General features: G+C 38.1%; 1 protein-coding gene across 1 annotated transcript; it reads left to right on the top strand.

The window, feature by feature from the left end:
* Window positions 1–9,257, top strand: LOC140777382 (auxin response factor 19-like). The gene is made up of 14 exons (XM_073121443.1): window positions 1–483; window positions 573–685; window positions 2,526–2,624; window positions 2,728–2,784; window positions 2,907–3,062; window positions 3,156–3,240; window positions 3,599–3,689; window positions 3,987–4,151; window positions 4,241–4,363; window positions 4,650–4,725; window positions 4,809–4,947; window positions 5,285–7,248; window positions 7,904–8,094; window positions 8,635–9,257. Exons 1-14 carry the CDS (start codon window positions 429–431, stop codon window positions 8,831–8,833), a joined length of 3,513 nt encoding a protein of 1,170 aa, XP_072977544.1. The 5' UTR covers window positions 1–428; the 3' UTR covers window positions 8,834–9,257.
* The last annotated feature ends 1,918 nt before the right edge of the window (window positions 9,258–11,175 follow it).

Below are 11,175 nucleotides of genomic sequence, written 5' to 3'. Positions count from 1 at the left end.
CACTCCCTTTAGTCCGAGGCGCACACGCTTGCCTTGCCTTCTTCTCCGTCCTCTCTCTCAACTATCCATTAGTTTATTATATTTCTCTCTCTCTCTCTCTCTCTCTCTCTCCTCCCTCTTTTTCTCCTCCTCGCCTTCTTCTCTCGCTCGCTTCTTGGTCTCTCCCTTGTCGGGAATAGCACCCCTCACAGCCCCAAAACCTTCGGCTCTCGTCTCCTTCCTTAGGGTTCCCTCCTCCTCGATCTCCGCTCTCCGGTCCCCGGATCGCCGGACACGCCAGCGGGATCTCCGAAGCTCTCGCCTTTCTCTCTCCCCGCAGTTTCTACCCACGCAGATTTCACCGGATCCGGCCATGCGGCGGCGCGGCGCCGCAGATAGAAGCTGAGGCGGAGGCGGCGGCGGGTGTTCTTGCGTTCTGTTAAGAAGCGATGAAGGGGCCCTCGAGCGCCGCGACGGCTGCGGCGGCAGCGAATGGCTGCGAAGGTAATGGATGCTACTGGATTTCGAGGGCCTGTTGGGTGAATAGGGCGAATAGGGTTCTGATACGTGTAATTCTTTCCTTGGTTATGAAGCGGAGAGAAAGACGATAAACTCGGAGCTATGGCACGCGTGCGCGGGGCCGCTGGTGACTTTGCCGCCGGTAGGGAGCCTCGTCGTCTACTTCCCCCAGGGGCACAGTGAGCAGGTATTGTTAGCCAACGACAACTGAGATTAGTGATAGATTTTTACTGATTAGTGGTGGCTTAATTAAGAGGAAATTTTAGGGGGTGTTCTGAGCTTTAATAGCGGAAAGTTTTCATTTAATAAATGTTATTCTTCCTCTTTCTGCTTCGGAACTTATACTTTTTCTTGAGTTCTGTTGAGGGGTCTTCTTATCTTTAATCCTTTCGGAAGAAAGGGGAGAGCTTTTTAGCTTGGAAAGCCATATTTAATGGGTTCTGGTAGTATAGTCTCTAGTGAAGCAAAGTGGATCAATTTTTTTTTTCTTTTTGTTCTGGGGTAGTCATGGATTTGGAGGATCTATGATTTAATTGAGAGCATTTAATGTTGAAATGCTGTTGGGGGTATGGGACTGTGTTTCAGACGGCAGCTTAGTTTGAGAAAAAGTTGGTCTTGCTTTGAAGCTATTGAATTTTCCAATTAAATAAAATTGAACTCATTTTTTTGATGTGCATGACAAGCTTATATTTTTCACATTCCTGACAGATCTGTCATGCTTAACCTTTCTGAAAGACTAGTTTTTTCTTGTCCTTCTATTTTGTATTGTTCATGCGCTTTGTGAAGGGGCTTATAAATTAGAAAGAAGCAAGCTCCTATATGCTTCTTTATGAAGGATTGATGAGTTTCAACGGAGCAATTGGACTGCTGTATTACTTGATCATCTCCACTATCCTTTAAAAGCTTACTATGCTTCTCTAATTGATAGCTCAAACCGGGCCCTGGATTTTAACTCAAACTATTGTTTGGGCTTTAGTATCGGTCCTGTGGAAATCAGTTCCCTAGTTGAGGTTTTTAAAGTTTTATATGAGTGTGAAATGTTCATAATGACAGTGAAGATCTTTTAATGTCTTGCTAGCTGTCGGTGCTTGGACATTTCCAGTTGCATAAAATTGTTCTCCAACTTGGATTTTTGTCATCAATTTTATCAACCATGAAATGTTGTGGTGCTTACAGTTGCCAACTTCTATGTTAATGTCTGGAAAGGCTTTACAGGGCGGCCATTTAACATTTTTGTGAAAATGATTTGAATTGCTATCTAACTTCTTCCTTATTACGTATTGGTACCTAACCTCACTTCTATTTCAGATAAAATTCTGTACTAATCCAAAACAACTCAATGATTATAAGTCCATGTCAATATGGAGTAGCAAATGTAAAGATGAAAATTTACCTATATTCTACCAAACTTAATTTTGAATTAAACTTGCATCTCATATCTCAAATTCTCGACTGAAGTACTTTTATGACGTATTATAGTTAAAAGGACAATAATTAATTATTACAAAAATACAATTTGCATCAGTCTGCCTCCTTTGGAGAATATAATTCTGATTTATAGAAAATAAGGTAATTTATTCCATATTTGTTGATTAACACAACTTATGAAATAAATTTTAAAGAGAAAATGTGAAGTATATCTATTTAAAGATTTTTAAATAGAGGCTGCAAAGGGGAATAAAGTTAACATCTCTGTCATCACCATTGTACAAAACTTTTGAGTTCACTCCTGCTTGAACTTCGTAAAAGTTAGTCTTATGAGTGAGTTATTTAAAATAGTTCCAAAGTGAATATTATGTCCATGTTCTGTATACCATATTTATAAGAATCAAGAAGGTAAAAATGCCCATTAAGTTAACACGTGGTTAAAGAACCAATATTTAGGACTTGCTTTTGCAGTATGGTGGAAACTTCTCATGATTGATTTGCTGGCTATTATTCTAATAAAAAATAGTTGGTGATTATTGTTCGTTCTGTCTTTTTCTGTTTTTCGAGTATTGCTTAACATATGCTGCTCTCTATTTCAGGTTGCAGCTTCTATGCAAAAGGATATTGATGCACACATTCCAAACTATCCAAATCTCCCCTCAAAGTTGATATGCCTCCTTCACAATGTTACATTACATGTAAATTTTGGTTCCTCTATTTATTTTAGTTGGCAGGTGAACTTGTAGAATTATTGTAGTAGCTGTACTTAAGTTGATCTATCTATTTTTTCTAACTATCTAGGCGGATCCAGAGACAGATGAAGTTTATGCTCAGATGACTCTCCAGCCAGTTAACACAGTTAGTATCTTTATTTTTTCAGAATTAGTTGCTTATCTTGCTCTTTAAGGTCTAGAGCTTCTCATTCACTTGTTTCTGAGAGTCTTTTATTTTACTTACTTTGTCTACTTGGTGGGTGCCAGTACGACAAGGAGGCATTACAGGCATCAGAGCTTGCACTAAAACAATCTAGGCCGCAAACAGAATTCTTCTGTAAAACACTGACTGCGAGTGATACGAGCACTCATGGAGGTTTCTCTGTTCCTCGGCGTGCTGCAGAGAAGATCTTTCCGTCTCTTGTAAGCATATTGAGATATTGCACCATTTGTAAGCAAGGCAAACCCTGGTTGGACCTTAACTAGTGTTTATCTTTGTTCTCTTTTCTACTGTAGGATTTTTCAATGCAACCTCCTGCTCAGGAGCTGCAGGCCAGGGACTTACATGATAATATATGGACCTTCCGCCATATTTATCGAGGTAAGCTACCTTGCATGTCTACCAAGTGTGAGCTGCAAAGAGAGCAGGAGCTTGTCTTCAACAATCTCAGAAATGTTCTTAACATTCACTTGTAAATAATAATGATCCATATGAATGACAATGAAAGTCATTCCTACTCGTGTCTAAACTTAAAGCCTTTCAATTGGAAGTGAAGAACAATTTTTACCAAGTTGAATATGTGCACATCTGTTTTCTTTAACTAATTGCCAATGATATTAGTTATGCTGGTTGACTTGCAAAAATACTGGTCGCTTGTGCATGCTCTAGTTTTTTGCATATGCATGGTTATTCTAGTTTACATTCTGAGAAGGTATCTGTTCTCTCTTTGTTGCATCAGGTCAGCCTAAAAGACACTTACTTACCACTGGTTGGAGCCTATTTGTGAGTGGAAAGAGGCTTTTTGCTGGTGACTCGGTTTTATTTATTAGGTAAAACTTTAAATTTGGTTAGTCCGAATAATTCCTTTTTTGTTTTATCCTATAGGAAGTGTTTGTTGGTAGTCTTTAATGCTAGAAGAAAGTCAAAGGGATTCAGTGATTTTGTCTTAACCATTTCTTCTACCAAAATGGAGATTCATCATTTATTCATTTTCCTATCTATATATTGATATGCAATCTTATCTACTCCTCCATAGTAACTGACTTTTGGTGGTTTATGTTTTACAAACCCGAAACTATTCATATTTCAGAAAGCTAATAATAGGCTCTCGTTTGCTATATGAGCAGGGATGAGAAACAACAGCTTCTCTTGGGAATTAGGCGTGCCAATAGGCAACCTACTAATATATCCTCATCAGTCCTATCAAGTGATAGCATGCATATTGGGATTCTTGCTGCAGCAGCCCATGCAGCAGCAAATCACAGCCCATTTACAGTATTTTATAACCCAAGGTTTGTGTCACCTTTACTTTTGAGGAAATCTAGTCGAGTATCCTATTGTAATTATTAATTAAATCTGACAACCTTTTTTCCTTCTTCAGGGCTAGTCCTTCAGAATTTGTAATTCCTTTTGCGAAGTACCAGAAGGCAGTGTATGGTAACCAAATATCCCTTGGGATGCGCTTTAGGATGATGTTCGAAACAGAAGAGTCGGGAACAAGAAGGTATGTCTATTCTGGTTTTCAGTACACAATGTCGACTTTCTCGTAACTCCTGATGGCTAAGATCATGTTGTCATCTAGCTAAAGTCCACAGGACTCAGTGACTACTAATTGTTTCAATTGGCTATGCATTTTCTGTTTCAGTCAACTTTGCTAATCCAAATAACTTAGCAAATAAAAGTACCTGCTGACTGAGCTAGCAGTTCCTTTTTATTTTTGCTACACATTTGCTTTAAAGGTATCAAGTCTTCTGCGAATATGAAAAGAAAAACAATTTTGTGTTCTGCAGGTACATGGGTACAATAACTGGTATCAGTGATTTGGATCCTGTAAGATGGAAGAATTCACAATGGCGTAATTTGCAGGTTGAGTTTCAGCAATGTAATGAAGTGTTCGTTACTTTTTACACTTGTTGAAAATAAATTAAAAACTTCATATTCTTTTACAGGTAGGGTGGGATGAGTCTGCGGCAGGTGAGCGGCGCAACAGGGTTTCCATCTGGGAGATTGAACCCGTTGCTGCTCCATTCTTCATTTGCCCCCCACCATTTTTCAGAGCAAAGCGTCCTAGACAACCAGGAATGCCAGGTACTTGTTAGGATGTTACATTATCACATGCTTCATGATTTTACATTTTAGATTAGGGCACACACAAATGTTGTCAACTCCTACCTTTAGAGGCTATATTTCTATCTATATCCGTTAATTAAGTGCACGCATCTGCCAAAAGAGGAACGTAACAGGGTAAACATCACGTTCATTTGTTTACACTGGTTCCTTTGCTTGAGCCAAATTTTGCTCCTACAGTTAATAGAATTGATCATGTGGACATTAGTTTTTAATTCCTTGTTCATCAAACTTGTCTCTCTTTACTTTGACCATGTGGGCATTAGTTTTTAATTCCCTATTCATCTAACTCTTGCAGATGATGAGACGTCAGAAATGGAAAATCTTTTCAAGAGAGCAATGCCATGGCTTGGTGAGGAGATCTGCATAAAGGATTCACAAACTCAGAATACTATAATGCCTGGCCTGAGTTTAGTACAATGGATGAACATGCAACAGAATCCCTCACTTGCTAACACAACCATGCAATCTGAGTACTTGCGCTCCCTAACAGGACCTGTTATGCAAAATCTTGGTGCGACTGATCTATCTAGGCAGTTAGGTTTGCAGGCACAGTTCCTGCAGCAGAATAATATGCAATTCAATGCTGCTAGGTTACCTCAGCAAACCCAACAAATAGATCAAGTGCCCAAGGTCTCAGTCCCATTGAACCAACTGGGCAGTGTTGCTGGCCCACAGCAACAAATGCAAGATGCTAGCACCCATCAGAGGCAGCAATCAATTAACCAATCATTACCGTTGAACCAGATACAGACCAATCACATACAACCTCAAGTTCTTCCATCAACTCAAATTCAGCAGCAACAGCCACTGATTCAGAGTCACCAGCCACTGCAAAGCCACCTCCAACAAAACCAGCCACAGCATCAGCAGTTTCTTCTCCAGCAGCAACAGACACTGCAGCAGCAGCAGCAGTTACAACAACAACTTCAGCAGCAGCAACAGACACTGCAGCAGCAACAGCAGCAGCAGCTACAGCAGCAGCTTCAGCAGCAGCAGCAGCAGCAGCTTCAGCAGCAGCAGCAGCAGCAGCAGATTCAGCAGCAGCAATTTCAACAACAACAACAGCAGCAGCAGCAGAACAGGATACCTAATCAGCTCCCCAACCAAACAAACCAGCAGTTGCAGCTACCAGATCATCAAATTCAATTACAGCTCTTACAGAAATTACAGCAGCAGCAACACTCAATGTTGTCACAGAATTTAGTGCCTCATTCACAATTGCCCCTGATCCAGGAAGATCAGAAAATGGTTTTGAACGTGCAACAGCAACTACCTAACACTCAATCAACTCCTCAGCATCAGATGACCTCTCAGTGCATGCAAACTGCTTCGCAGCCTGTACGGTTGCCACAGTCTTTGCAGCACCAGTCACAGCAGAAACTTCAACAGCAGCAAGTTCTGCTGGCTGATTTACCTGCTACTGTCCTTCCTGGAACAACAACAGCCAATCTTACCTCGACAGCTGGCAGTTCATTGCTTGCAGCTGCAGGGGTAAAATCGGTGCTTACGGACGATGTTCCTTCTTGCTCAACATCACCTTCCACAAATAATGTTGCTGTTCTTTCACAATCCATCTTAAATAGGACCCACCAGCGCAGTACAATTACTGCAGAGAAGGCATCTCAGTCTGTCGCTACAGTTTTGAATCCTAATTCCCTTGAAGCTGTAGCGTTAACCCCTGGCACTGCTAAGGAGTTGCCAAAACCACTTAATAATGTGAAGCAATCCACACCAATTTCTAAGATGCATAATCAGGGGGCTGTTGGTCCACCAACATATATGAACAACACTCAGCAAGTGGATTATTTGGACACGACCTCATCAGCAACATCAGCTTGCCTTTCTCAGCCTGATGGGGCTCTACAACAAAGCTTCCCATTTTCTTCTTTCAGTCAGCAGCATGTGTTCAGAGATGCACCTCCTGAGAGTGAGGTCCAGGGCACAGATCCAAGAAACAACGTTCTATTTGGGGTTAACATTGATGGGCCATTAGGCATTCCTCTTGCTACAGATGCATTGCTGGCAAATAGCATTGACTCAGGGAAGTATCAGAATCATATATCAGGAAATGTGGTTGCCAATTACAGCCCCTCAAAGGATGCTCAACAAGAGCTGTCATCATCTCTGGTTTCACAGTCATTTGGGGTTCCCGACATGGCATTCAATTCTATAGATTCGGCACTCAATGACAGCAGCTTCTTAAACAGAAATTCATGGGCACCAGCACCTCCACTTCAACGAATGCGGACCTACACCAAGGTTTGTGATTTTAGCTGCACAGACTTTACGTAGTAATATCTTATATCATTGTGACATTTTGTTAACCCTCTTAAGTTGTGTTATTCTCATCCATAGAGGATCTCATTAAGATAGTTTCTTGTATTTACTTGATCATAAGCTTGTGGAAACTAATAATTCATAATTTCATATCAGTTGGACTGTCAGCTTGTACAAATAGTGGGATTATGTCTCTATGCATAGACAATCTTCTTAGCACTTCAGACAGCCAGTAGGTAACCTTGAAACACTGGTGGAGATTTTATCTAGATCAAGGGCTTCGATTGATTAGCATTTGAAACATTATTGCATCTAGGTTGGATTTGCGATGCATATTGTCAGGCCGTCAGGCCGTCAAGCTTGAAAACACGACATGCTAATAGAAAAGGCTGAAGTTACAAATTGAAGAAAAAAATATTGTCTAGAAAGCCTAGATATTCAATCTTGGTTTTGATGATATTGTCTAACTTCCATGTTTTTATTGGTTGGGCTTAAATATTCTTGCCTTTAAAGCACAGGATTTTCTGATCATATAAAAGGAGATAATTTACTGTAGTTCTGTATGTATCAGACATCTTGCCTCACTTAATCTTGGTGTTCTTCTTTTCCGTAGCCTAACAAGGACATGTGGTTGTAGGTGTACAAGCGTGGAGCTGTAGGCAGATCTATTGATATTACCCGCTATTCTGGATATGATGAGTTGAAGCATGATCTTGCTCGCATGTTCAGTATAGAAGGGCAACTTGAAGATCGGCAAAGAATTGGCTGGAAGCTAGTATATGTAGATCATGAGAATGATGTTCTACTTGTCGGAGATGACCCATGGGAGTAAGTTAAATCAACTTTAGTTTGTGAGTCACTTATTTTCAGTATAAAAGCTTATAGTGAAACTGATTTTAGAGAAGCTGAAGAAGCAATAGATTTTTGTGTTCCTCTGTAAGAAGCTAAAATCACCACCCCTAACTCAAAAGTGCTACAGGAACTATTCTTAGAGATGACCTAATGTGTCATATGCAACTAATTAATTAAAATGCAGTGCATGCTTTAATATTGAGATATCTTTCTACAAGATGCCCCTCTCTGAAATATGTATATTCACGAGACCGCTTACTGATTCATTTATAGATCATTCCTGTGTTCCATGCAAGGAATATATTATTCGAGTAACACCTTAACTGAGAACGCAATGATAAGGACGAGGAACTTGTAGGATGATGAAAATGATCTATATCAAATGAACTTGTGCAATTTATTGAATTCAATTAACTAGTTTACAGCTTCCCCCTTGTAGACTTCATTGAAGAAAAGGGAAAAATTCAGCAGAAACCTATTTCATTTCTCGTAACCGACTTTTTGCTTCATATGCAGGGAATTTGTGAGTTGCGTACGGTGCATCAGGATACTGTCCCCACAAGAAGTCCAGCAGATGAGCTTAGATGGTGACCTGGGAAACAACATTCTCCCAAATCAAGCATGCAGCAGTTCGGATGGTGGGAATGCATGGAGGGGTCGGTGCGAACAGAACGCCGCTAACCCTTCTGCTGGATCTTATGACCACTTGGAATAACAAAACTAAGTCATCATTTGAAAGAACCTCATCAGCTCTTACTGCCTAGAGTCATGACCTTCTGCCTGCTACTTCCATTGTTCTTTATGAATCCAAAGATGATGGAAGGTGGTTGCTCTTCGGTTTTCAGATAACAATCGCCTAAGTTCGATTGAAGATGAAGAATGATGCTTCAATCGCGATCAAAGGATATACGAGAATGGACTGCTGCAGTGAGTAATCCAAGCTATATCCTTTACAATCGAGATGAGCGGCAGGCTTGCGACGGTCTGATGTTGTAGGTCTGATGTTGTAGATCTTTAAATTAGTTGTACGCAGATTGACTGGCCTTGAAGCCAATGCTTCAATAGATTTCTCATGTGTATATGTGTAGTTCCTCGCTAAAACTCATTGCAATTGAAGATCACATGAGGTTTGGGGTTAAGGGATTAAATGAATCCCGAATGAAGATTTAATTAATCTATTACGAAATATATTGTACATTAGATACGTAATAAGCAATAAATCCAATCGTAAATTTAAACAAATGCAAAAATTTTAACAAAAAGTACACACCTTGAACCTTTTAGAGCATTTTAAATGAAGAGCTCTATATTTGGACCCTCACTCTAATGCACCGCTCAATATTTATTATTATATATATATATATGTATATAATTTAAAATCACTAAATATGTCATCTTAATGTTATTATAATTTCATAAAAAATGTATGCTTAGAAACTCTATCTTGATAATAAGACTAATATTTAGTAATTTTAGAAATAATTTTATATTATTATAATTTTAATTAAATGCATCAAAATTATATTATACGGAATAAAAATAAAATAATTTAATATTAGACTCATTTTAGAGTTTAGATGAAAACTTTCTAACGATATTATTTTTATTAAAAACTGATTAGATAATATATTCAGTTTAACTAACTACATTATTCAATAAAAGATACAGAAAAAACTTGAAATTTAAAATTAAGTTTTCACAGGGCAAAACTAAAATTTTTAAAAAATTGAATAGTATTTAAGCTGGGCTTCAAAATTTTAGATAGGGTATAGGCGGCTTAAAATTTGGAGCCCCATTTGAAGCCCGATTAGAGTCCCAGTGGGCATCAAATTTTGGAGCCCGATTAAAAATGCTCTTACATGGTTGGAAAATAAAAAAAAAATTAAATCAAATAACAAGAATGATGTAAGATATATAGCCTTCGTTTCTTATTTACTCCAGTTGACTTTTTCTGAAGAGTGCCTGTTGGTGGAAGCCCCACTAATTCCTCCATCTTTGACCCGCCACATTGATTAATTTAAGGAATAATTAATTATATGGACCTACCTGTGACTGTTGCTAGTGCCGGCAATCGAGTACGAGTTAGTAGGATTTGCGTCGGATCGTGATATTATAAACACAAACACGAGTAACACGGATCATAAATTAGATAGCACAATTTATTATTTATATTAATTAATCAGATTATAAATACTTTATTTTGGGTTATAAACGGATTAGTCAAGTTATAAATGGGTTAAATCGGTTGACATAATAAACATGATCATAACCCGTTTAATAATTGAGTTAGACAAATTAACTCAATAATGATATGAAACCGATTAAACTAAGCCAAAACCATTTTAATACTCGGATTACTGGGTTAGGTCAAATTTTGCCACCCCTAACTATTGCTTTATTTCATCCGATTTTTTTAACAAATTTTGAGTTAATTTAGTGAGCAGTAAACTAGTTTAGTATCGGAACAATAATTTATTCCAAAATTATTTTAAGTCAACCTAGTTAAAACCATTATTTCTCTCCTCTCCTCTTCTATCATATGTTTTATATGTACCATTAAAATTTAATTACTATTTTACTCTTAAAAAACATTTCAGGAAACTATCATTTGTATTTTTTTTCTTCTTCCAATCTCTCTATTTTACTCTAATTACTATTTTACTCCTAAAGTATTTTAGTCATTTGATAAAATATGTTCTAAATTTAACTTTTTCATGTCACATCAAATATAAACATAACACTGCTAAACTAGTTTAGCACTAAATACCATATTTTCTTAAATATATTTAAGCTGACTTATTCAAATTCAAATATTGAGCTCAGCTAACCAGTTTAGGAGTTATACTAGATCAAACACTATCTAAAAAAGCTCACCCTCCTGACATTGTTATAATCATTTTACTATCATTTTTTTTTTCTCTTTCTTCTAAAATGGTTATTAGATGACCTAAACTTGATTACATGGCACTCACATATTATTTTTAATAAAAAGTCTAATGGATAATTAAAGAAATAAACATTTCGAAGGATTTTTCATAATTAAGGGGGCCAATTAAA

The sequence above is a fragment of the Typha angustifolia genome, chromosome 15, assembly GCF_048772165.1.
Source record: "Typha angustifolia cultivar Huaian chromosome 15, ASM4877216v1, whole genome shotgun sequence".
Lineage (NCBI taxonomy): Eukaryota > Viridiplantae > Streptophyta > Magnoliopsida > Poales > Typhaceae > Typha > Typha angustifolia.
Note: the sequence above shows the minus strand (reverse complement) of the source record. Positions and strands in the feature narration are given on the sequence as shown.

What these genes read in the sequence shown, in the direction of transcription:
- LOC140777382 (XM_073121443.1), top strand. Translation starts at nt 429, where the DNA reads ATGAAGGGGCCCTCGAGCGCCGCGACGGCTGCGGCGGCAGCGAATGGC. An exon ending in TTCACAATGTTACATTACAT is followed by an intron (nt 2,625 to 2,727) that starts GTAAATTTTGGT and finishes CTAACTATCTAG; the next exon opens with GCGGATCCAGAGACAGATGA. An exon ending in TAGACAACCAGGAATGCCAG is followed by an intron (nt 4,948 to 5,284) that starts GTACTTGTTAGG and finishes TAACTCTTGCAG; the next exon opens with ATGATGAGACGTCAGAAATG.